The following is a 27,809-nucleotide window of genomic DNA, read 5'->3' as shown; positions in this document are numbered from 1 at the left end:
TTTTTTTTTTTATTGCATCGCTGCTGGGCTCTAAACACAGCAGCAACAACAAATCACCAGCTACTGGCTGCTGGTACACGGGTGCAAAAAGGCCCGGTGAGCTGAAGGTCAGAATCTTTCCTGCACTCAGCAAGAAATGTATGTGCAGCCAGAAACATGCCCGGCTGTTTTAAACGTAGCCCCGGCCTTTACTTACAGGCACTCTTTTCTTTTTTTTTTAAATTGATGTCATGGCAGTGTCCTTTTTCTTTTTTTTAGCACATGTCAGGCCATCTTCAGTGAGTGTAAGAGAAAGAGAGCAGGAAATAAAACTCACAGTGAGGTGAAATTTAGAAATGAATAGATACATGGGAAAACAGACGAGAGACGGGAGTGAAAAGGGGGCAATAACTCATCTGACACGCACAAATTGAGGGCAAACCGTTTCGAATAGCAGGCTCTCGCGGTTGATTCTGATTTGCTTTGGTCAACAAGGAAACCTGGACAAATGGCATCTCATGGGGAAGAGAAAAATGAAAAATACAGGTCATTCAGCCACTTCCTTCCTTCTCATTCAGCCCTGAATGAATCAGACAAATGCTCTGTCAGTTCTAACACACAGAGGTCAATTTAGCTTCAAATCAATCAATTAAAGAATTCAGCTGAAAGAAAGCTGCAGATTATTTCAGGAGGGGAAATAACTTAGGATGTATTTTTCCTGGCTTTAATTCTGAAAATCACCTTCCTAAGAAAATAAACTTCTCAGGAAGGGTGAGGGGGTGAAAGTGGAGGACATACAGGATGATGTAGAAACGCCATAAAAACATAAAGTGCTTTCAATGAGGGGTGAACGCAGACAGGCTGAGGTAAAGTGTAACAGGAGGGCAAAACAGGGCGGCTGAAGGAAAATCAACAGCCTGAGATTTTCTCATGTAACGCTGCGGCTTACTGTATCCTGAAAATGTTCAAAGAGATTAAGATTAGGGATGTGATGACCCGGTAAAACAGTACTTAGGTAGCTTTCATGTTGTTGTAACATTTCAAAAATAATAATTAAATAAACAAACCTGAAAAAATAGAAAAATTACACTATGGGTTATGAAACAGCAAATCCTACAGCTATCAGGAAATCCAGCTGTAGGAACCTCTCAGAGCAACGGCCAGGTGTTTAGGGTGTTCAAGCGGATATCCTCTTTCATCCATTCATCATAGCCGATAAATTAAAAGAAGCTAATAAAAACTAAGGAATCATCACTACATAGCCAATGGGTCTGCAAACAAAGACCTTTTATCCTCTAAATGGACCGTTTACCTCGGTGCGACCAAAGCAGACCTCGAGCAAAAACCAGAAAGTTTCCGGTACCAAAAATCTGCATATTCATCAGTTTTTTAATCCAAACTGCAGCTGCAGCTAACGTTTTTCATCATCAGTTAATCTGACAAATGTTTTCTCAGTTCTTCTTTTAGTATGTGAAAGGTTAGCGCTGCGGTCGCTGTACCATCACAAATCATCTCGTTTGAAAAGCTGAAACCAGAAAAAGTTACAGGTTTGTTTTGTTGTTTGTTTGTTTTCATTTGCTTGAAAAGCGATGATAAACAAGTTATTATCAAAACTGTTGATTCATTTTAATGTGTGATGACTTAACGATGGAGATGCAGCTTAAGCGCAGAGAGTCGGTGCTTATTCTTTATGCCTCTGAAAACTTTCTCGGTCTCAGCGTCTTGAAGACAAGATTACAAAGGTCAAACTGATACCGCTGGCCCGGGTTCAAAGGTCATCTCTCTCAGCCCGACCTCCACTTACTTCACCGGCCAGAGAACGCACGTGAGGCGCTTCTCGGGGCTTTATCTGTAAACGCTTTGGCAGACACTAACCAGCCTTCTTTTCAGCTTTCTTTTCATGTTAAACTGTTAGATCTAGATATGTGATTTTTGCACCATTTGTCCAGATCCTACCACATTATGTTTCATACACAAACACAACCAAAGAAACTTTTACAAAAACTACAGCTGGACACCAAACAGACTGATATTAAAATGCTACAGTTCTTTTTTTTCTTCTTATTCTTATTATTATCGTGAAAACACATCAACTAAAATCAAACATGGCCACGTGTACAGGAATAGAAATGTGTACATAAAGCTCTCTTTGAAATACCGCTCTTCTCATTTTTTGTTTTTCTTTTTTTAATCCTGAACAGTAAATGAAGGCCTGTATAGAGAGAAAAATCACACACACACACACACACACACACTGGACAAAAAGTGAAGAGTCGCTTAAAACCACCGCAAAGAGAGTGGTAATAAAAACATCTGCCTGTCGGAGTTCACGCAACATACACACATGGCATTTTTTTTTTTTTTTTCAAAAATCCACAAGTTTGTTTTTTTTATGTGGGAGGGTGAAATCATCACTTCCTACCACATCAAGTCCTTTTCACCATTTTGTGTCAGTGTGCCAAACAGTGCAGTGGCACAAAATGGTGCTGTAAGAAAGCGACTTCCTCTCTTTTCTTTTCTTTTTTTCGCACTTCTATGAACCGGCTGCTTTCTTTGCCTCACTGCAGCCACTCAAGAGTCAAACAGGTGGCGGGGAGAGAGACTGAGGAGAAAAACTCTTCCAAAGACGAGCCCTGCTCCCCCAGTCGTCCCCTGAAAGAGGGACATTACACTTAAGAAACTGTCTTCTTCCCACCCAGGTCTGCCTCCTTCCTGTCCAGCCGCATGTACGGCTCAAATGCTGAAGAGCCGCAGCCGTAGGAGGACGACAGTTCGTGGTGAGCGCTCCCCAGGAGCGGCATGGAGAAGCAGAGGGGGTGAGGTGGCGGGACACCCAGCCGCGGGGAGGGCGGGGTGCCCCCCAGCGAGGGCAGAGAAAGCCCGAACGTCCCTCCTGGTAGGGAGTTGGGAGGAGTGCTGCTGCTGATCCCTGGAGAGGTGGAAGAGCCTCCACCCGGGCTGCTCAGCAGGGAGCCATTTGCTGGATGAGACGGAGGCCCCAGGAGAGAGTTAGGTGGTGGGGGGGCAGGGCCCGACAGGAGGCGCCCCTGCTCTAGGAGGCGCAGGATGTTGCAGGTGGCCAAAGACTCAGACGTGGAGGAGGAGCGCTTGTCTGAATCCTTGGTGGTGTCCTTCTTCTGTTTGGTTCTGCGGTTTTGGAACCACACCTTCACCTGCAAAGGCAAACACAGTCTGTCAGCGGTGGAGTCGGCAAAAATGTTACGAGAAGAACTGAGTGATGATTTTGCCAAGACTCAAAGAATAGGACCAAATAAATTTTCAATCACAGTCGTGAAAACCCTGATTTTATTGCACCTTTTCTTCATTTCAGCACTGGAACGTCTCCAGAATCATCACACTGATTCACTTCATGCCAAAAGCTACACAGCTCCCAAAGTCTGAGGACACTTTGTGACCTCAAGTGCGCTGCAACAGTAAACCAGTCATAGCCTCAGAACTCCATGAAGAACAAACAGATAGTTTAAAATCAAGGCAACAGCAAATGGATCAAATCTGTTGTCTCTGTCTGCAGCTTTGACCACGATTTTGCCCACTTTGTGGCCCTAAGAGGTTTGAAACGCAGAGTCTCAACTGAAACACTGGAAACTAGAATGCAAAGGGAAAAATAAAGTGAAAATTTGAAGCTGAAAGAACAAAAACGCTCTCGAAATCGTTCAGTTTCATCGTTCACAAGACATCGTGTTAACTGCAGCCAAACAGCAAAAGCTTGGTGAACTCTGCCTGTCCTTGTCTGCCATATTTAATAAATGAAGTGCAGCTTTAATGTACAGTATGCTTAAAACTTAGGAATGACTACGGGGAGGCTGATTGAAGGGAACATAGGGGTCACGGGGTCACAGCTCATAGAGAGACACCTCTGTAAGGAGTCACCCATGAAAAATGTATAACATCCTGACCGAGATACAGCTAACTCCGTGTTTCGCTGCAGGTTCACTGTATCGGAGAGTGTGGCGCTAAAATGAGCAGCGTAATAATTCAGCATTTCCAACAAGCTCTCAGCTTGGTCTAATCAAAAATGAATCAAAATCATCAGCAAAAGGAGTCTGAAAAAGTTCAGGAGAATTAGGAAAGCTTCTGTGGAACGAGACGTTGTTACTTACAAGTATTCTCGTTTGATCTTTACTTAAGAACTACAATTCAAATTAAGATTATTTCACTTTAAATAAAAAATAATCAAAATGTTATTTTATTTTTTAAAATTTTAGCAATTAAATTTATTCTAGTTCATTAAAAATAAAAGTTAGGAAGCTGTATGAAAATAATTTTAAAAAGAAGAACTGGAGCAAAAAACAACTGAAATAAAATAAAAGAGACTTGGAGTATGTGGTTAAAAAAACTGTTTGACTGATTTTCACCCCTGAGTCATGTCACTCTCATTATACGTAAAAAGAAAACTTTAAAAAAGTTAACTAAAACTAAATAGAAACTAGGAAATCCCTCCTGGAAACTGAATCAAAAACTAAATAAGTAAATACATTAAAAGCAAAAATAACTCTGTGGTGTCAGGTGTGATTTAGCTTAACAGCCTAAATACTAAAGCTGCTACGCAATGCTCCGTTTGTGCTATAAAAAGCAGTAACTAGAAGCAACTGTTTTTAATTCTCGCTTCAGACTTTAAAGCCGTTTTGAAAGATTTCAAATTACATCGACATATAATGTTCATTTACATATTTTCAGTTTCAATTCGTCAGCAATTTATAGAATAATTAATCTACAGATTTATTTCTGAACTAAATGATAATCAGAAAAAGATGCAAATGCAAATCTGAGCAGTTTTTCTTTCAGCTAACTTCTTACAAGCAGCTTATTTTCTACAGGTGGTGTTTCCTTACATGTCATCCTACCTTCTGATTACTTCATTTTGTTGCTGAGGTTGGAAACCAAGCTAAACTAAACCAAAGAGATCTCCCCAGGGATTTACGGTATTAAATAATATTTGTTAATCATGCCTCGTTTATCGCCCCACTTCTTCTCCACTCACATCTATACGGTGTAAATTTATCCAACATTACACAACAGACCTTCCTAGAAATCCAGTAATCTAATCCCTGGTAAGAGGGGATTCCTGTTACAGGAGGAACACATAAACCTGTGAAGGATCTGCAGCTCATGGTAAAAAAGAAAATAAAAAAATACTTTCATATGACTGTGTTGATTGCACAACAGCCAAATGACACATACGAAGGAACGCGGTAAAGCTGCGTGAGCGTACATCCACAGAGAAGTTATGTGTAAACTGGACCCACACAGAAAGCAGTCACATGACCCATCACTCTGACAGAGGGTCTCATAGGAACCTACAGGCTTAAAACACCATTTCAACTTCATTTCATCAGGCTCACTGAACATGTTTGGCCTGATCTTAAAGCACAGGTGTTTGGATTTTTAACAGGAGTGACAAACCTGTGATGCTGATAGTGCCATAGACGTTTTTGGGTTTTTTATAGCTCAAAGATGTCTCATACATATAAATATCATCCTGACTATGGGCTTTATTTTGCACACAGATTACTTATTTTGTGATTGAAGCACACAGCTGTTTATACACTTTTTATTTTGTGCACTTCTAATAGCTTTGTACAATTATTAAATATATATGTGCAGATATTTGCAGTTAAAACCACTAAAAGGGAAACTGTCATTACATTTTACTTGAATTTAATTTCCTTGTGACTCGGGTTTCCCACGTTTGAACCTGGAGGGGGGTGTTTGGCCTCCTAGTTGTGGCCTCCTAGCTCTCTATTGCATTTTGCCCAGTAAGGGCAACAATGACTTAAACATAATGTTTCGAGGTCAGTGAGTGGTTGGCCTCATTGTTGCTGAAAATCACTGCAGTCCACTGGTAGATTTCCAGCTGCAAGTAAGAAAAAAGGGGAGTCGTCATGACCTTGGGTTTGTGTTGTGTTTGAGCAGAAACAAATTAAGAAAAGAAAAGAAAGCACAGCAGCTGTGTGGTGAGATGGACTCGATCTGGATGTCTTCTGATGCCTCAGGGGCAACTGACAATGTTTCTGTGGTTGCTAGAAAAGCTATTAATGACTAAGCCTGTGACTGTAAATGCAGAGAAGTTTTTAAAAAGATCACATAAAAAATTAAACTGACTCCACGCGATGGCCGCTGGTGCAGACATGACTGGTATTGGCCTGTTGCTTTAGTACTAAGAAGGTAAATGATCATTGTGGAGAGCAAAAGAGGAAATGTGTTTGCATTTAAAGCATTGGATAACCATCCTCTGTGACTTAGCCATTAATTTGGCCTTTTAAATCAATCTGCATTTTTTACTTCTTAATTAACCTCCGAGGACCTGGCGTCCACATATGTGGACATCACATTTTGGGTTATTTAGACTAAAATACTCAATTTTGCTCTACTGATATCCACTTACGAGGACATTATACTGCCACTGTTCTATAAAACTTTTAAACGAATATCCTCATATGTGGCTCTTATTTTTCTTAAAAACAAAAATAAGGTTAAAAAAAATCTGGTAATTCTTTGCTTTTACATTCATTGGGCCCCAATGACCCCAAATATCAAAGAGAAATTAAAAATGCGTGCCATGGAAGAGTTCGGGTCTTAGGAGGTTAAGAATAACCAGACTTTTTTGGCAAGTGTTGCACTTCCATGACAAGCAGATTTCAGTTTCCATCTGCTGATCATAAAAAATGCAGATCTGACCAAATCAAATCCCCAGAAATGTGTCCCATGCCACTGGAGGCTTCCATACATGCTCATCTAATCCCGACTTCTGTGAGATTATGGGACATTTAGGGGTCTAAGTAAGAACTCAAGGGCACTTTGATGGTTCCTACGTACACATTTCGATCCTTCCCAAGGACCCTGCGGTCCTTCTAGACTCTTGCTGAGAGACGCTTTTGTTCAACTGGTATCAGCTAACTCTTATCTTCCAAAACATCAGAGCAATCCAGTAAGGCAATAATCTAAAACTGTTCATTTTTATTCAGATAGTCAGTCTGGCTGGTGTTAACTACAGTGTCACTGTAACAGCTACTAGTTCAAGTGAGATCATAGTTCCAGCTACTGACCGTGGCACAAATAATGAGATCAGAGAGGATCCAAAGAATCCCACAGCTCAGAGAGAAATACTGATGCAAGCACATCTTACTGCAAAGACCCAAACGAGGCGCGGGGGGGGGACGTCAGAGACGGAGATAAGAGGGGAGAAGAGGGGAGGGACAACAGGAGGGTGGGAAAAGCATCAGAAATGATGTGTGTAGCATCGTGTCCTTCCTTATAGTCCAGATTTCGTCCTCGTTAGCTCACACACGACCCTCTAAGACCTCTCTCTGTATCTTCACGTGCCTGCCAAATATCCAGTTAAAGGCTTTCACTATGGAGCAAAATCCTTACCAATCCCTTTCCTCTACCCTTATTGACGTGGACGTGGCTTCCTCTCCTGCTCACATCAGTATCCTCCTATCCACTGCTCCAAACAAAAAAAAATATATAAGGGGGAGGGAGGGGTGGAAAAAAAGCTTTCCGATGTTTTACAGAGGGAAAATGATGAGAGGAGAAGAAAGCAAAGCTGCCTTTGGTACATCTACACTATTGGATGTAAATCCTTTTTTAATGGGATCCAGGGTTCAGCGTGGAAACAGAGATTACCGAGGGAGATCTGGATCGGGTGTGACCTGCATTTGCCCTAGACAGGCAGACAGGCTCACCCTCTGCACCACGCCCTAATGCAGTACAGGGGGCATGGTCGGGGCGAGGGTGAAGAGTTTAGGACTGAGTCCTCCATGAGGTTATATTTAAAACAATCCAGCTTACTAACCAATATCCATCTCATTGTGTTTTCAGCTCAGACGTCCTTATCACTACATCATGGAATAACAAGAGCTTCATAAATAACTCCTCCTCAAATGCCATTAATGATGAAGAAGAGCTGCTATTAAAGGATCAAATGTTTCTTACATTGGTTGAGCACTCGCACTGAAGCCTTTGCATTAAAACCTCACAAACACATGCTTTCATGCTTTGAAGAGACAGTAATTTACTATATATTATTGCTTTTATAATTGTTATTAATAATTACAACTCTGTGGAGCTGTGGTACACTATAAAACAGTCTTTTATTAAACATTAAGAAGTTGGTTTATCTATTAAATGATATTTACAGGTGCAGGCAGGCTTTTTGTGAATGTTCTTGTGTGGAAATATGTCATTATGTATATGGCTATGTTGAAAAAAAAAAATCACATATGCATGTCTGTCTTGACCAGTGGATCTCTAGTTTAGTTTCCAGCGTGCACGTCACTTCTTCTCCCTGAAACCAGCCAATGCTGAGCAACAAAACACAATGTAAACAGTGATGGGGTAAATTCAGCCAGGTTGGGGTACGTTCAACAAAATGGAGAGATGATGAGGCTGCCGGGCACAGGTCAGAGGCCTTCACCGTGGTTACAGCCAGCTGCAAACAGCAAGGCGGGCAAACTGGGTTAGAGGTAGAAAGGTTAAGCCAGATCAAGACCCAATGTACAGATCAAGTGGGCATATGTGTGTGCACCTAAGCTTTGCTGTATCCAGCTAGAGATGGAGAACTGGAGATCATGAAAAGATTTATTTGTGTTTAGATGCATTTATAATTCTCAATTTCTTAATGTTTTTTTTTTGTTTTTTGCACTTTGACCCTTTTGTTGTATGCACTTGACCCCCCCGCACGATTGAAATCATTAACTACAACATCCCAGCAGCACTCTCTGACTGTATAATGGCTGTGTAATGCAAAGTGAAATGCGGCGCACTTTCTACGACTCCTCCATCCGCTTGTTGCTCCCACTGTGACCCTGATGAGATCCCCTGATCTCAGGCATGTGACGAACACACAATGAAAACACTTTTCCATGGAGATTGTACCAGGCGCACCAGGGGCCACTGAACCATATATAATGCAATGATGGATGCTCAACTGTATGTAGCGCAATGGGCCACTGGCGACTCAGCTGTACTATATGCGATGGGTTGGTAGCGGTTATTACTGGAGAAGTGCGAGAAGCTAATGGGCCGGACCAACTATCTATTATAAACTTACTGTCCTTTTAGTTTGGGGAAACTTACACTAATATCTATAAAACTGTTTCACAAAGATGATCAGTCGTATTTATGTCTCTGCACCTAAACTTCAAACTCACCTGTCCGTTTCAAAATAACCATCGTTATATTTGCTCACTTCTTAACCACTACCCTGACATTTGAATCATTTACATGCTTTTATTGTGAAGCCCCGTGGAGCGTTTGTTCTCAAATGCCCGCATAACCATGTTGTTTTAGCAGATGGCATCACGTCACACCGACCCTGGCCTCTCTCCATTGGCTCCCTGCATGTTTTACTTTAACGCGCAGCAGAAATGCTCCTCCATCAGGGCCCCTCAGCTCTGCACAACCTGCCTGAGGAGAGGCGCTTTAAACCGTCGAGGACTTCCTTAAATCACTTCTGAAAACGTATTTTGATAAACTCATTAACGCAGTGCTGTTGTTTATTTTCCACTGTCTTGTTTGTTGTCTCCACTGTCGCTGGAGCTTTTATAGCTTTTATTCCTTAAATGGTATTTATTAATATTATTGACATTTTGCTTTTCGCCCCTTTTCCCCCCCATTAATGTTTGGCTTTCTGTTTTAATTTACCTTCTGTGTCCTGATTTTGCTCGTTTTTCAAAGCACTTAATAATAAGTCTTTTTAAAATGTGCTCTATAAATGAAGTCATTATAATAAAATGAAGTTTTTCTGTACACACAGCAGAGGATGTGATCTCCTTATTGTTTCTGGGTATTTCAATATCACTTCTGTCGAGTATCAAAATGTGTGGGTGCAAAGAATCCCAGAATCTGCCCGTTTGAGGTTAAATGTACCAGATGTGATCATTTAAACACGTTCGTGCATGAAAAAAATAGTAGTAATATTGTATTAAAAGTAAAATCACCTCAGTTTAGGACTAGAAATCATTTTCACCTGCCTGATATTCACATCTCCCCTCCAAACTGTTGTCAGCAATACATTTCACCTGACCTCTAAACCTCAGAGCAGCTCCAGGTTCACTCAGAGGTTAACCTCGTTTTATAGAATCACTGGTAGACATGGCTGCCTAATCCTCCTTAGCACAAAAGCACTCGGGACTGTTATGAGGTCCACCTCTCTCACTCTCTCTCTCTGCCCCTCCTTCCTGTCCTCTGTCCAATGACTGCTCTCCGTTTAAGCCATTACCTCCTCCCCGCGCACACTGCAACGTTAGCGATACACCGCACGCATTCAGCAAAAAAAAAACTCCGCAGGTGTTTGGATGTGGTCCATGACTTTTTGTGCATGTCACCCCGCAGTCACTTGAATTTCCCATCGCCTTCGGCACATGGTCTCGTCTTGGCCGCGCAGCCTCGTGATGCCCAAATCTGTGACAGTTGTTATTTTTTTTTCCATCTTTCTGGGGAATCACAGCTGGTAAAAGCAAGCTACAATAAAGCGCGACTCTACCTTATTCTTAGATTTCATGTCTGTGCATGCATCACCTATAGCACAGGGGGTCCCGCATCTCCTCTGCTCAGCGGCTTTCCTGTTAAAGACTTTAGAGTGTTTTAAATGAGCCAAAATGAAAGCATGTAAAGCCATCTATGCTACTAAAACACTGTCGTTAAGGCCACATTTTAGATACTTGTACTCATCAGTATTTGACTGGATTCATTACCTTCTAATTTATTTAATTTGCTCCGCCTCCACATTTGCTGTGTTTATCTGACTGCTTCCCAGAATTCCCATTTTCAACCACAGGAGTCATTGCAATTGTCAAACTGGAAATCTTACCCAAAAAATAAGGGCCACATGGGAGACCTTTGACCCCTCTAATTGTCTGGCAACTTGGGGTCAGCTTTGTGTGTGTCTGTGTTTGTGTGAGTGCTTGTGCACATGAAGTGAAAACCTCTTGTATCCAGTTCTGCTGATTTCCTGTTCCCCCATAAGCTGAAGGATTACAGGTTGCTCCATATGTTTGTAAAATTACCCTCTGCTTGGCTTCACACACTCTTCACTCTGCCAGAAACTGATGAAGCAAGTCAAATCAATCTATGAGAGTGATTAGGGACAAAGGCGGCGAAGAATTAATTGCTGTTATGTTCTGATTACCTAATCAGTTGATTAGATAATCAGAGCTTCACAGGTTTCTTCCTGACCATCGCTAAGTTGGACAAAGTTCCCATTTTGAAGACGACGCTCGAGTTTTAGGTCACTGCGGAGCGAAGAGGAAAGAGTTTGTTTCTTTTCAGCACCAAGTCCAAACATTTAATCTGAAAGCACAAAGGCAGCAAGTGTCCGTCTTTCTGTCTGTCTGTCTGTCTGACAGCCTCCCTTCCTATCTCTTTCTCCATTCTGAGTGTTTGGACAATCGCCGTACTGTGCGGCCGCCTCTCTGCTACATCTGCAAAACTATACGTAATGGCCAGGCCCTCTACGCTCCAGACGATCGGCCAGACAACGTCTGTCTGGGCCGTCATGGAGAACAATACGCACAACGAGCACATTCACTGTAAGCAGACACCCGCAGGAGCACGGCTCGTCGTCTTGTCTCAGAGGAACATAGCTGTCTTTCAGGGATCCATCGGCATGTACGTAAAATCACTTTCTGCTTGTGTTATCAAAAAAGGAATCTTGTATATCTAAAGGAGGAAAATCGGATTTCCCTTCAGACTATAGGGCTTAATCAGGTCCATAATACACCTCTCTTGCTATTTCCCACTAAAACATTGACCGTTAAATAATATCATGCAAAGAATTTTGCACAGTTGCACAAGCAAACGGTAACTTCAGTTTCATAAGAGGTCAGAAAGGTTCATCGAGAGCCACGTTTCTCTCCTTTTACCCTCACATAGTGCTCAACATAACAATTATTAATTCATTAATACATTTTATTTATGAACCACTTTGCAAGCTGCTAAGAGAAGCCTTACACAACCGGTTACAAAGCCAAAGTTACAGGTTTTGGGATCCACATTAGATCATCTGTGACCTCTGACCCCTCTGCAGTACAGTAGGCCACAAAACAAAAAGCAACAAACAGCATCATTTGAAGTTTTTACAGCCATTAAACTGCTCTCCAGGCTGTTTGGCATCAAGAGACAGTCCATCTGAGAGAAAAGACATCAGACAGGGCAACAAACAAAGCATGACACTCATTTTGGGTGACTTATACACCTGCAGCTACATCTGAGAGGTTCACTCTAACACTGGCTGTACACTTCCTTCCATCTATCCAACCATCCACCCATCTTCTACCACTTATCCAGGGCTTCAGGTCACTGGGACAACATGATTCAGTCCCTGGCTACCGCCTCCAGCTCTTCCAGGGGAATAAAGAGGCATTCCCAAACCAGGTGGATTGCAGGTTGGACATACCCAAAACACATACACACTAAAATGTGCTTCTTTTACAGAGTGTTTGGAGGCCAGCAGGGACAGAATCTGACTGGGCCAGAAAACACATGCAAATCATTCGTGTGCACACTCACCTGAGAGCTCAGTGAAGAAAACAAACTAAAGCAGACTGTATGATTTGTTTGGGATAAAAACAAGAGAAAGTTAAAAGCCGATCTGTGAACGAGCTCCACCTGCTCTGATCCAACACTTTTTACATGAAGCCAACTTTGTGTCCCACATACTAAACAATTTAACGGACAGCACACTGCACTGCACAAAACATAACTTTTTTAAAAATATATTATCACAATATTCTTTTTTAATTCTCTTGACACTGAAATACCTTAATTTACACAAAAGATCTTCTCATACTCCCTTCTTCAAATTTTAAAATAAATAGGCAGTGGAGGCTGATAAAGAGAAGATACAGGAGACACTTTAGACTTAGATTTTACTTTCTGTACACGGAGAAAAAAAAAATCTAAGGGTTTGTAGTCACAGTCCTAGATCCTGGAAGAGGTTTATTTTGGAGATTTTTTACGTTTCTAACAGCCGAATGTTAAAAGATGTCTAACAGAAATCTAAAATCAGTGTTTATTTGCGGTGCATTCAAACAAATATGTTAAAAAAAGGTGTGCATTTGTGCTAGCATGTGCCCAAATGTGCTCTGTTCAGTCAGCTATAAATTATCTATAAAACACGATCTCATCCCTGAACTCTCTTCCATTTGAGGCAGGATTACACCACAGCACAGAAACCATTAAATCCACAGCTTTCTGTGGAAGGGCTGCAGACAACAAAAGGCTGAGACAAAGGCAACCTGTACTTCATCTGGAGGGCAAACACACCACTCGAGCTAGTGGAGAGATTTAAAGAACACACAAGTTTGTTTTTCTTTGTTTTTTTGTTTTTTCCTGGCTGAAAATGTTGTACATGCTTTTATTTTTATTTTTTTACATTTTTCTAATGCTGACAGGCCATGTGTTTAGTCTGGAAGTGTGAGGCAGAATACACACGATAACACACACACATAATGTGTCCTAAAATACAGACGGTTATATAGACTTTCACTGAATCAACTGATTTCTCTGACTGCCATCCTAAAGCAACTCCACATGCAGGAACACACCATAAACATCCATCAGTCCTCCGTTATCCAACCAAAACTGACCATGAAGGTAACTGAAATGGAGGCTTCATGTACAGTTCAGGCTTTGTGTGTGTGTGTGTGTGTGTGTGTGCTCCAGCCCTTCCTGCTGTGTTGTCCAGTAGCGGGGAGCCACCTGCCGGGATGAAGGGGGAGCTCTGAGCTGATAACAGATTACAGAGTAACGCGTTACAACAGAGTGAGGGCCACGAGTGACCCTCTTTACACCTGCTTTGTTCATACGTGGACTCAAATGTTTCGATGAGGCTGAAGTCTTCGGTTTCTCTGAATTGTTTCAGTCAGAATAACTTAAGAAAAATAACTGTAACTGTAACCCTCATAAATAATAAATGTTCTCTCTCCCCCTGCTCTTTGTACTCTTTCAGCTCAATGCAGAAAAATCATACATACATACATACATATATATATACACAAATAAACTAATTTAAAAGTAACTTCTTCCACACTAACAGAGCTCCACCCATTTTTATGGATAAATGATTGCATATGAGAAGAGGATTTACGCTTTCAAACTTGGGCCAAAATCACCAGAATCAGATTTGAAAGAAAGTGCAAAGTTTACATTTACGTTTTGGAGCTTGGAACACGTGAGAATAATAGTTTTGATAATCAGATGCTGATCAACTGCTGGAAGTGACTTTTACTTCTTATTTATGTGTTTTCTATATTTTTATATTATGTGAATCAATTATGGAAATTTGTGTGTTTGTGAGCTGATTCAGGGTCAGCTTGAATACAAGCAATACCTGGAGTTAGGGATTTTTTTAATTTTATTTTTTAATTTAATTTAATGTATTTATAAATGTATTATATATTTTTTTTATTTAGTCTTTTTCATTTCAGTGATCACTTGATACAAAAGAGTTTGGCATAAAAAATAACGATGAAAGATGTACAGAGAAATACGCACATTTTCACCATATTTTAATTGGAATTACTGAAGTTAATCATCATCTAAAAGTCGATCATATTCCCACCGAGTAAACAAAATCGAAACTACCCCAAAACATGGACTTTATTCTAAAGTGCTTTAAGCCCTGAGGCCTTCTGCTGTTTTTGCTTTCCAACAGAAATTGTTCACGATAGATAGATAGATAGATAGATAGATAGATAGATAGATAGATAGATAGATAGATAGATAGATGTAATTGAGTTCCTTTTAAACGTAACGCTCTTTAATTGTAGCATGAAAATCAGATTACTGCTCGAAAATCTTTAGAAGCGAACTCAAAACATCAACAAACACCATAAGTCACCAGAAAGCCAGAAAAACATCTCCAAACATCTTCCTTAAAGGGGGTTTGAAACTTATAAGAGCTCCTATCTTTCCTTTGTGATTGGTCGCGATTAGCCTTGAATGGCGCATTTGCCTAAAAACATGGAACCGCCACCGATAGAAAGAGGATAATAATGAGGAAGAAAACGCCTCTAATGCCAACTAAAAGCCTTTCGATCACGCTTAAAAGCTGCTCCCATAGCATTAAGAAATTTCGACTCCGTGGGTTTAATATTTCACATCAAAGAGATTTTTTTTTTTCACTTTTTTTTTTTCACGTCACTTGAAGGCCAGACAGTTTTTCATTCAGCCAATCCTCAGCAGCAGGAAGCTGAGGCCCTCCCATTAACACCCCTATATGCAGCGCTAATGAGGGACACAGTGGCTGCTCTGTGTTTCACACACGTCCATCCGACCACCTTTATTTGTGAGGGCATGTTTTGAGGTACTTCACAATTGGTTTGCTTCGCGCAGTGACGAAGATGCGCAAAAGTGCTGCGTGTTTTTGCTTGCAACTAGTGCTTTCACGCAGGCGACGCGTCTCGGTACACAGCAAAATCTCCAGTGTTAAATCGACACTAGAGAGTGGGTCCACTCCTCTGAGTGTTAAATACAACACTGTTGAGTGTTAAATGAACACTTTTGACAGTGTTATATTTTTAAAAGTAACCTAGTCAGTTTTGAAGATTAACAATGGCTAACACTGAGCAGTGCTGATTTTCTAACACTGGAAAATAACTCAAAATGTTAGAAATATTCCAGTGTTCATATATATATATATATATATATATATACATATATGAAAAAACATGAATATTAAAAAGCACACATTTGGACAGCAGAAGTCCAACTCACCTGTTTTAATCTTTAACATAAAGTGCATAAAGTGAAGTTACAGAGGATATAAGTTAATGCTGATTTACATCTGCGCCAAGCTTTTTATTGTTCTACATATGTCAACTTGTCCTTCAGCCAACAGTTTAGCCAGTTTTAATTTGTAATTTAGGGACAATTCTCTGAAACCAGCTCATTTTTAGAAGAAAAGAAAGAAACATAAAGCCTGCTGTGCTGCCGCTGCTGCTAATGCATAACTCCATACAGCTATGACCTCTGTGGTTGGGCAGGAATGAATGACGGGAGGTGGGTTCAGGAAAGAGTGCCATGAAATGTCACGATCTATTTTTTTTGTGTGTTACAAAAACACCAACCCCCACCACCCCCACCAATCATTTTCTGTAGTTTTTTGTTCACTGTGTGCTCAGCCTTGATTCTGTGTGGTTTCTTACCAGCGTACAACCAAATAAACTGAATTAATAACTATGTATTTACATTTTAATTATATTTCTCTGCGTTTGCTGACAATTAAAACTTTTGAAAAGACATAAGTGCACTTTAATCGTAACACACAAGCAGCTAATGTGCATCCGCATGTGTCACGGAGATGTTGACTCACCAAATGTGAGGCTGTGGTTTGAAATTCATCAAAAAATGCATATATACCTCAATGTAGGCAGAGGTATTTTAAAAGCTCCAAAAATGGACTTGTGGTAGATACTTATTGATCCCATCACTGTGAAAACATGTGTTCATACTTGGCCTGGTTAGGCCTGCGGGCTTTAGGCTCATTCCAGGCTTGTATCAGGTTCAGTCAAACCCATGGATCATTCTGCTTCATTTTATGCACGGGGCGTTTAAAAAAATGAATGAATGAACATCCCTGTGCTATAAACCTGATTTATTATCTTGAAAAAGGACATAAATAAACAATTTTCTGTGGAAAATTATTCTGTGCTTTGCGACTCCTCGTTTCCGATTGGTCGAGGAGCCAATTAAAGATTCTGCGCACACCTGTGCTCACAACTAAGAAAACATCTGTCTGTCGCTAATCGAACCCCCGCTTTAGCTAGCCAAGTGTAGCAGAGGGCTGTGATGTTATTAAAGTAGCCTTTGTTATGAGATAAATGTATTGGCTAGGAACCGCCTACTTAGCTTAGTAGCTAAGTGCATAGTTGGAGAAAATTTCGTCACGGCTAATTATTTTTAAATATTTATAAAACGTTTTGTTTTGTTTTGTATCATTTTTTAAAAGTATTTTTGGTCCAGAGCAGCTAGCTCCGTTTTGGCCTTACCTGCGTTTCCGACAGATTCAGCTGTCTCGCGAGCTCCGTGCGCTCGCGCCCCACCACGTACTGGCACCGCTGGAACTCGAGCTCGAGCCGGTACAGCTGTTCGGCCGTGAAGGAGGTCCGCGTGCGTTTGGGCCGATCCAAGTCCAGGCCCTTGGGCAGGACGATCTCTCGGATGGTGCCTTTGGCGTCTGTCCAGAAAAAGAAACGTCGATTCGGTTAAAGTAAGTGTTAACGTGAGGCTGTGGTGGTTATAACATAGCAACAGATAGCTGCTGAAAACGAAACAGAGAAAAACAGCTAAAAACTATTAAGCGACTTTCCAGCAGGTGCATACTTCAGAAACAGAACTATAAAGATACTAAACCGGCCAATATACGACTTCAGAGAGAAAACACGGAGGCAAACAGACTCTGTTATCAGTAATGAGCCTGGGTGTTAGGTGTTGTAAATGATGGCACATACTTTTAATGGTATGTTAGTTGGCTCTTCATAACAAGTAACCGAGTCACTGCCTTTAATCCACCCCCTGACGTTTCTTTATTGAACCAACGTGCCACGTTATCATTAAAACTGAATTAGTTGGGTTTAAACTTGCCCTGCGCCCAAAACGCAGGGACATACATGAGGCTTGTAGAGCTGAGGGCCATGTTGGGTTAACGTGCGTAAAAGATAAATAAATAAATAAATTTTAAAAAACCAAATTTGTGTGACGCATTGTCAAATTTATGGTACTGCGAGTATTTGGCTGTTGGTCAGTTCCTTTAAAAAAATTAAGTGTTGTAGCACTTAATTTCTGCCCTGGGTCTTAAACAGAGCTACTAATGTGTTTTGTAACACTGCGACTCAGCTGCACAGAAGCTCTCTGAGCATCGTTTCCACTCCAAGCACCAGGACTGCGCGCCGTTATCTGCCCCGAACATTAGTTAGCGCGCACGGTTTCTATGGGTGGCAGCTTTCCTGCTTTTTCCTTGTGTTGACTTTTAAGTATTATTGTTTCATGTTTGCCATGACTTTTTTCCCTCCCAGAATAATGAAAACACCGGAAAAAAAATAAAATAAATAATTTCATACATTGAATCAGACCTAGTGGAGAGCCGAAAATTAAAAAGTCCTTGATAAAAAAAACACCCGTATTTCTTAAAAAAGAAAAAATTAAAAAGTTTGTTTGTTTTGTTTTGTGTTTTTAAACCACGTGTCCAGCCCGTGTATTTGTGGTCTCACTGTAGCTACGAATATTTGTTCGTATTTATCACAACGAATGGACGCACCGGCCAGACATGATCCCGTCGTTGTCCACGGTTTTTTCAGGTCATAAAATATGTACTCCAATAAAATATGAAGAGCTTTGAATAAAATATGAAACAAAACCGATTGAACTGGAGGCAAATAGTGTTTTCTACGGGCAGGACATTGCTAACGGTAAGAGAAACGCATAGTGTGCGTAAAAACAAAACTCGTTTTTTTCTTTTGTTTGTTTGTTTGTTTTTTGTTGTTGTTAAGCTGTGCTACATGGACTTGTTCGGCTCCTATAAATGTCAAACACCCTCTTTTTTATAACGTGGAGTTAAAAATGTAAATAAAACATTGTAGCTCGTAAAACACAGCAGGTAAGTTAAAATGAGGATTGTTGCGTAAAAGACAAAAGGCGGGTTGTTTTTGCGTTTTGGTGACAATTAGAAGCGTCTGTGAAACGCCGTGAATTCATCAGTTATGGTCCCTGCACGCCATGAGCTGTACTGAAAACGCATTTCAATCCCAGCCCTACCAACAGCTCAAACACAAGTGTTTGGTTACCCCCAGGTCCCTGATGCATAATGAGCTCTCCGTCTTTACGCACACATAGTTTATTTGCCTAAAGTGTAGCCAGGCAAGAGAAAGGAAGGGGAAAAATCTTCTCTTCAGAGAGGCTAAATCTGCTTAAACACAATCATACAGTACATACAGTTTAGATATGTCCTTGCTCGAGCAGCTCGAACTGAGCAAATATTTGCAAGCAGAGAAGGAAGCCAGCGGCTGTTTGCAGACCTGCTGACCTCTCGATGACCTCGGTGGCTCCGCGGAAAAGCCGGCCTCAGCTCGAAAAACAAATCCTACCGACGTTTAACCGCACACTATCCCCACCTAAATGGCCTCACAGATCTGTCCTCCAGGCCTCTTTTTCTTCTCAGATGATCAAACTGAGGCAGCACAATAAGGACCGTATGTTCCAGCACTAGGGAGTGACGAGTGCTGAGGATTCACAATGAACACCTGACTGCCAGATCTCTTAATACAGAACTACGTTTGATTCAGTATGTCCAGAAATAATCACAAACACTATTTTACATACAGATAAAACGCTCGAATAGACATCACCCAACAATGTTTAATTATCTGCAACAAAGAGTCAGAAATAAAGAATGACTCTGTTATTAATAAGCCGTGTAGGTGCATTTCTACAGGAGCACAGACGGTTTTTAGACCTCTTACATGGACATTTCTCTCCCTCTTCCTGCCATAGCCCTCCTACTGAACTGTAGTAATTTTAATATTCTCTAAAGCTAAATATGCTTTTTTCTCCGCTTAGTGTGAGCCTTGACAGCGCACGACAAAACGCTCGATGAAAGCTAAAACTAAACCAGCCAGCAGCCATAACATCCTCAGCTTTCTACAACCTGAAAACTGATAGGCCGACATACCGAGTCTGCCCACAGCGGTTACACACTCCTGCGAAATAGATCCCCATCGAAATAAGGCTCAGATTTGATTTTATTTTTATTGTCCTCTCTCAATGCAGAGAAGCTGACGTTTATGTTTTTTCATAAATGAAATGCATTCTGGGAAAAAAAAAATCCATGCAGGAAACTCTTACAATGGCTCACAGTTTTCAAATATTCTAAGTATAAATCAATATTTTAAACGAGGTTAAGACTGTTATTTCATAACTCACATTATATAATTTTAATTTAATTTGCAGCTGGCCTAAAATATGTCTAACTGCTGTTTTACGTATGTTTGTGTATTTTACATACATTTAAAAAAGTACATCATGTACTTTTTTCATATTTTTTTAGCTGTCATCGGAACACATGATTTAAGTTCTCTTTTTATGTTTTCCATGACTCTGAAAGAACTACCAGCAATCATTTACGAACTTTAAGGATTAGAAACGGATGTATTTTATTTTATTATTATTTTTATTTTCTTCTTGGCTTCATATTTTATCGGAACTTATTTTCTCATGATCTTACCCAGATTTCTGACCTCCTGCAGGAGACTGTGGACTTTAACACTTAATGAAATATTATGTATTAATATTTGTAATAATATAATGTTACTGACAGAAAAGGCAATACACACACACTTGTGTGTGTTTATTTAGTGTGTGTGTGTGTGTGTGTGTGTGTGTGTGTGTGTGTGTGTGTGTGTGTGTGTGTGTGTGTGTGTGTGTGTTTTAAAATATATATCAGTTCTTTTGCGCAAACAGCGCGACTTCTCCCTGATTTTAAGTTTACCTCCAGCCTTTCTTTTACTTCCTGCACCTCTCAGCTGTGATTTGAAGCAGCTGCACTCACTAACGCTCAAAGACAAAATATCCCTGCTGTTAGGAAAATATAAGGCATCATCTCACTGAAGCAAAATGTCCCTGTTTTCATTATTGATTGGACTAATTAAATTTTTATGCTTCCACACGAACAAAGGTGCGGCCACAATTGATGCAACCAGTATTAGTCGATGATTTGTCTCAGAGGTTTAAGTTTAACTAAAAATGACTTAGAAAGCGAAGGTGTGTTTACTCCCCTACTGTTGCTGTTTAAAACTGTTATAGTTAAAGTGCACGCCGCCTGTTGTTACTACAATAGATACTTTTTTTTCTTTTTTTGTGGGTCTCTCTTCACCAGATGTGTCATGCTCACATCATACGCTTTGTTTAGAAGTTCAAGTGTGTGTTTGATAAACTTTCACAGTTTTGACTCCATATAAACACAAATGTTTCTTCTTTTTATTTAATAGTTTGATATGATATTTAAAACATTTCCAGGAAAATTCCTACCACTGTCTAAAGTGTGTATATTTTATTTTAAATGCATTGCCTGGCTGCACTGTGTATCTGAAGTTAGTCTATAATCTAAACTGTTTTTGTTGTACATCCACTTAATTTATTTATGATACTCGTGCGTAAAATTTGACAGATCTTTGTCTGATCAGCAGTTTTAAGCACAGGACTAATCTCTTCGTTTTGTCCACTCACCTCTTACTAAAATTCTCCGGCAGTAGTCAGGGTCCACTCCCAAAAGTTTGTCATGCCCGTCTTCGCTGGAGGAAGTCGGCGTGGATGCTGATGTTCCCGGGGTGTCGGTGGAGCTCTGAACCGGAGACCGGTTCCCTATCTCGGAGCGACACTTTGTTTCCATCCTGTCCGGGCACAGTGGGTTGGGACCACAGCGGTGGTTCCCATCGCCCATAGTCGTGGCCTGGTCAAACATCTACAAGTAAGTTACAATCTATAAGATTAGCTTTATCTCTCCCTCCTTACGTCGCTGCCACTCAGTCCTCTCTTTCTACTTTCTTCACCTCTTTGAAAATGTTCTCCAGAGACGAGGAGAGCATGCCCCCCTCTCCCTCCAAAATAAAGTAGATCCAGTTACAAAGGAACCATGTGGTCCTGCAAAGGGACCGTGGTGAGCTTCAGGTGTTGCTGCATGACGCACGGTCCGGAGTCCAAAACCGAAGCAAGAGTTAGCCGGGCCTAGGGGGGGTGAGAGCGAGAAAGAGACCTCGATATCTTTTCTCTAACTATACGAGGTGCAGGAGGAATGCATGGTGCGGGCTGCAAGGGGGGCAACAAGATCTACGGAGGAGCGGGGAGGTGCCACTCACACACTGCTCACCCACATAGAAATAAAGTGAGAGGAGGCGCTGAAAAAAAAAACCCCACAGCGGCCACAGTTCACCGTGCAGAAGTCAGGAAGGAAAGTTTCTCCTGGTTTGTCCAGCGCAGCAGCCTGTTACTTCACTCCCGGTCAGATCGGCTGCCTCTGCAGATCCGTGACTGCATGTTGATGATGATGATGATGATGATGATGGTGAGATGGTCACATAAGGGGGTCGTCCTTCTCCTGCTTTTGAAAGGCGCACAAACAAAAAAAATGTCTGTGTTGAGACCCTTCTAGAGGGGAGTGTCGGGTAATGGGGTCACATTTGCTCGCAGAGTCTCGAGCACTCTTGTTGGTTTGTTGACAATTTGCTTTACAGCTGAAACATCACGTCTGAGCGGGGCGGCTCGAGCACCCTGCCTACACCAGAGCAGGAGAGACGGTGCTGTGTGGATAGCATTTGTGGTGACACGGTGCACTTTACAGAGGCAGGAACCAGACGTCATTTCCTGCCCGCACAGAGTCGCTCTCCCATTGGTCCACCGGCAGGGCATGTTTTCACTAGATGATAAGCGGCGCTGTGGACTGCGATCAGGCACAGAGATATGAGACGATTATTTTTTTCCTGCAGTATTTCTCTGGAAACAGCCCGAAGAAGCAATGCACGGGTTTCCCCACAGCATCAGCACCAGCTCTGACTTTTTATGTGTGTTTTTGTGTTGTTGTACGGCTGAACTCTGAGCTCCTCACTGCGGTCCAGAAAAACAATGAGTGCAGATGCACAATGAACAGTTCTGACCCAGTAAGGTAAAGCCTGAATTATTCTCAATATGTCTCAGTTTAGCTCGATTTTTCCCCTCACTCGATCAGAGGCACTAGCAATTCTCAATGGAAGCCTCTTAACACCAGGAAGAAAAATATATATATATTTGAGCTGTGCAGTAAAATATATGCTTAATTTCCTGCTTATTAAATCCTGGATGTTCTTATCGGTCTTTGCCACATATTGGGAGTAAACGGAACCCCCCCTGCCCTGCTCGCATGCTGTGAGCGTTTCTAAATCTATTCTTCATTCACATGAACCTTCGAGTTCCCTTTTTCTTATTGAAATCAAAATATTACGATACTAGTCGTTTTTTAAAACCGAAATCGATTTGGGGCCATTAAATAAATTTCTATATTACTAGACTGTGCTGTGCGTTGAGGACAGAGTCGCTTCAATACGCAGAACCTCAAAAACTGAGTTGGATTTTTTTCTGAGAAAGTTGTTGTGCCCCTTAATGTTGTTGTGATGAGGCCATAATTTTGTAAAAAAAATAAATAAATAAAAATAAAAACAAAGCTCATAGCTAAATAAATAAATAAAATACATGTATTTTTTAAATGTGTGGTATCTACAAAATATTTTATCTGCATAGCTTTAGTTCAGAGATTGGATTTTTAGCTTCCAGCCAAAAGCAGCTGTATCCTGAGGATGGATGCAACAGCAGCAAAACACGTGTTTTGAAAATTTAATCCGGTGCCATAGTGTCACAATCTCCACTCTGAAAATGACCAAAGAGTTAAACCAACTGTCTGAATAGGCGTTCCGGTTATTTTGTCCACCCCCTTAGCCTGCACAGAATTGTCTGGTCTTTTGTTTATGATATGGATGGTAAGCACACTGCACGCTGTTAACACACAAATCTGTCACAAGCACTGAGATGAAGCAGCACAAAGTGAGGTTACAATTTGTTTTCCATTGGAGATAAAGCGGCTCATTGCCAGCGCCCACTGTATATGCGCGGAGTCATCTTTTCACCGGTCTATTTTCTTCTGCCAGCTTGATGTTGATGGTGCAGCCTGTAGTTTGTTGTGATTGTGAGATAATTTCAGTCGCGGGCGCAACTGAAACACTGGATGGAATTTCCTCTTTACAGGTGAAACGTGTCTGAAAACAGCGTGGAAAAAGGGGGGCATTTTGAATGGGATTATATAATTATAGTTTTGCCGTGTGTGTTTTTTTCTTATTTTTCTTATCCGAAGCCGTAATTACTGCGCACAGCCATGGGTCGTTACTCCTTTCAGCTGGCCTAATCTCACAGAGTATGAATAGAAACTGTCAATCAGACGCTGCACTCTGCGGAGAGACAAGAGGGGACTGATTGCTGCTGCTGCACAGCGACACACACACACACACACACACACACACACACACCTTCTTCCTCGTTGTCTCCAATGTTTTGCCCTCTCTGTTTTTACTGGTGCGCCACTAAAACCCTCCAAAAAACAGATTTTTCCCTCCATATTCAATTTTCTGAAGACTCCTCATAGCTTGATTTCTTTGGGTGTTTTTAGGAAACATTTTCATGTTTCTAATATGTTAACAAGTACAGATTATTTATTTATTTATTGGCTGCTACATTTGATGCCTAATTGTACCCCAGTACTTCCATTCAGGCCTGGCTGCCGACTGACACACCTGCTTGTTTAGACTTTTTAGAGAGCGTTAGATGGATGGACACATGCATGATAGAGAGATCAAGACGGGGACAACCCTGTGTTGTTAATAAACAGTGAACGTGCACAAACAGTGGTTGCATGAAATTAAAAGACACGGCTGAATTTGTGCAATAGTAAACAGACCGGTCCTCTTCAAAAGATGCCCCAAAACAAACAGGAGATACAGTGTTTTGTTTCACCTTAAATGCTTCATATCAAAAACATTTACTGTGGCGATATAGGGAAGCACTTAAATGCTGGTGTACATTTAAGAAACATTTGGAAGCTTTTTATATGTTAATACAGCATCAATTTACACGCGTTTAATACCGAAGTTGTTCTGTGTAATGTTTTTATTCTAAGTGCCCTCATTCGTAATTTCAGTTAAGATGTTTGTTTTTTTGCAACATACTGACTTTCTTAAACTTTCCTTTTGCGCTTCATTTTATAGTCTGCACTCATTAAATGTCGCTATCGCATTGGAAGTAAACTAATGCATAATAATAACAATAATCTTTTTTTAGAAAGTTTTTTTTCCTTATGCTGTGCTGATCTGAGTTCAGGTTTATCCTGAAAAAACAACAACAACAACAACAAAATTCCCCCACTTTTGTTTTTTAGTATCATCATGGTGAGATCCAAATTTAATCTCCTGAAATCTCACTTACATTAAATCAAAGCGCATATTCTGCGTCACATGATACCGGTGTTTACAGCCACCCAGACCTGCGCACTGTTTGGAAAAGCTCGTGCCCAAAGGCCAAAAGAAAAAAACGCTTTATTTGCACCATTCACCGACTGCCTCATCTGCGTCCCCACCACCGCCACCCCGTGTGCGGATTGCGGCCTCGTGGAGATGAATCTGATCAATCAGATCAATCAACAGAGATTACTGTAATCCCGGAGGTCAGTGGGAGGGCACACATCTCACACAAGCTCTGCGCAAACATGCCCACGTGTAAGAATCCATGTAACGATTTTTATTAGAATTGTTAGAGTTTTCACTTTAACTTCATTTAATGAGCAAACCTGAGTGTTGCCTCTGTGGAGCCATGCCAAACACAGCTATGTGAATATAAAAAACAAGTGAAGTTTTTATCACAATTTAAAGGGGGAAAGTCTCCCACTGGAAGATTTCAAACGAGGACATAAAAGGCTGCACGAGCCTCTTAGAAACTCTTTTAAAACAAACACACAAACAAAATAAAACACAAACAAAGTGCGTTAGATGTCACACACGAGCCTCCACGGAGTTCCTGTTTGTTCGGTAAATGTGCGCGTGCAGTGTGTGTGAACGCTGCTGCTCGTTAAAACGGACGCAGAGGAGCTCTGGCCCGTTGAAGGTTTCTCTACAAAGTTTTTACGTACAAAGTGGAGGAAACTAACTTTAACAAGTGGCCCACAGTGTGGTGGTTTACACAAAAAATCCCAGGTTCAGTCCCGGGAGGAAAAGACCCGCCAAATAAAACCTGTGGAGTGACGCTCTGTAGACAAAGTAGCCTTCTGTGTGGCTCTAAGGTCAAACTGTTTGAACGAAATGTACCTTTGTATAAATATGATTTCGTGTTGGTATTGAAATGCGCGATTACTGCTCTAAAATCTTCTTATTTTATTTATTTTTTTGCCCGTGGACTACTGAATATAACAATAATCATGAGAAATACACAAATTTCAATTTTAGATTCAGTTTCCCCCGTTTAAAATCTGCAACAACAAAAAGAAAAGAAAGAAAAAAAATCAATATTTTTTTTAAACGGAAGGAAAACTTTTGAATATAACGCCACACTTCAAAGTTACACAAACTACACTATCGTTGTGGTAATGTTTTAAATTAGAATTTCACTTGAAATTAAATGAGTTTAACTAATAATGAAATTAAATTATTATTATTAGAGTTTTACAGCATTTATTAGAAACACACAGAAGATTATCAATGTGATCATTCAGAGCGCTCGTCTGGTGTCCTCATAGTTTCTACATGTTGCCTTTTGGTTTCTTCCACGGGATCCAAACACCGCTGCTGCTTACACTGGTCCAAACGTGACCACATATGAAAACAACTAAAGTTATGTTAGTTGTGCTTCTGTCTCATCACCGAGTATTTAAAGAGCTACTGACTCCTGCTTTTGTGCACGTCATTATTCAAAGACATGAGTTCACTTTAACAACAGGAGGAGTCTCAAATGACAAAGAAAACAAGAAAGTAGAAAATCACAAGGTTATTAGTTTAAATGCAGATCCGTGCAGCTCTGCATTTTTCCCCCAGACTACTTTTTTTTTTCAGAGAAAGAAAAAGTTAAAAGCGAGCTGTGATCTCAGTCTTAGGTCAAACGGCTGTTTGTCCTTCTTTTTTTCTTTTTTAAATGATTTTTAGTTTGATGCGGCAGCATCGGGGCTGGCGAATCCGGGTTTAGTTCAGGACTACAGAGGGTCCCAGGAGCGCAGAGACCTCTGTGATCTGAACACTGCGGACTTTCTTCAAACTTTTTTTTTCTTTGTTTTTGTCCCCAAAGCCGCCCATCAACTGATGAGAAGAAAACAAATCTGAAGGTCAAACGTAAGCAAATTAGAAATGCGTCAGTTTGGTGTTGTGTGGACGTTTGTGGGAGGGTTGCGACCTTTGAAACTGCGACATTACGCAGTTGCAAGAGCGGCGGTTATTTAAGATTGGTTATATAATGTTTGGAAACGAGGAATAAAGGAGAGAATCCACAACATCCTCTCCTGCTTTCTCACGGTGCTGCGTCCGCTTTTATTTATTTATTTATTCATAGGAGAAATTCCAGTGTGGAAGTTTTAAAGCGGAGCGTAAACTCAAGAATCGGGAGTAATGGCACATCGTCCCGGTTATAATTTTGACGCAGGCCTGCAGGTTGTTAAACAACTAAACCTGAACACGATGAGAACTTTTGTTGTTGTTGTGTGTGCACAGCCTGCTTGTAGATGTTGAGATAAAGTCTCTCTCTAAAAATATATATATTTATATTATTTATATTTCTACTTCTACACTTCATTTAATAGGATTGCTGTGTTGTCTGTTGTGTGGGTGCATGCTGCTCTAGGATTAATAAAGTTTCTCTGATTCTGAGTCCTGACAGACATATATGGAAATATGAGGTGGATGAGACTTTTTCTTCAACCTTTGTAATCCCATGTATTCAATTAAAATTATAATTGAACACAGTCAAAAATATTATTATAATTCTAGATCATGATCCAAGAAAAAGAAAAGGAGTGTAGTCTGTACTGTTTGGGACATTTACAGTAAATCACTAAATCTGACTAGGAGGAGGATGTCATGAGGTTTGTGTGTTGGACAGAAACATGAACTGAATTCTTGTAAAGCTTCCATGAACCGGTTACAAGTACATTTTGTGTTCAGTCTCATGCGAAACTTTTCTCCACAAAGATCCTGTAATGTTGAGAACATAAAGTAACCCTAAATCAAGTGAAGACTTCAAAATTCATCTAAATTTTTTAG

General features: G+C 40.7%; 1 protein-coding gene across 1 annotated transcript; it reads right to left on the bottom strand.

Annotated features, from left to right (window-relative positions):
- On the bottom strand, positions 1-22,325 carry vax2 (ventral anterior homeobox 2). Its single transcript, XM_040045088.1, has 3 exons — positions 21,223-22,325; positions 16,992-17,179; positions 1-3,152 (listed from the first exon to the last, which is right to left on the bottom strand). The coding sequence occupies exons 1-3, from the start codon at positions 21,455-21,457 to the stop codon at positions 2,652-2,654; spliced, it is 924 nt and encodes a 307-aa protein (XP_039901022.1). The 5' UTR covers positions 21,458-22,325; the 3' UTR covers positions 1-2,651.
- Between the last annotated feature and the right edge of the window lie 5,484 nt (positions 22,326-27,809).

The sequence above is a fragment of the Simochromis diagramma genome, unplaced genomic scaffold, assembly GCF_900408965.1.
Source record: "Simochromis diagramma unplaced genomic scaffold, fSimDia1.1 OVJJ01000590.1, whole genome shotgun sequence".
In the NCBI taxonomy this organism is placed as follows: Eukaryota; Metazoa; Chordata; class Actinopteri; order Cichliformes; family Cichlidae; genus Simochromis; species Simochromis diagramma.
This window is presented reverse-complemented; position numbering and strand designations above follow the sequence as displayed.

Bases quoted from the DNA above. Each gene is read 5' to 3' on its own strand.
- vax2 (XM_040045088.1), bottom strand. From the start codon at position 21,457: ATGTTTGACCAGGCCACGACTATGGGCGATGGGAACCACCGCTGTGGT. The intron at 17,180-21,222 runs GTGAGTGGACAA...TTTTCTGGACAG, and splicing joins CCGGAGAATTTTAGTAAGAG to ACGCCAAAGGCACCATCCGA. The intron at 3,153-16,991 runs GTAAGGCCAAAA...TTGCCTTTGCAG, and splicing joins TGAATCTGTCGGAAACGCAG to GTGAAGGTGTGGTTCCAAAA.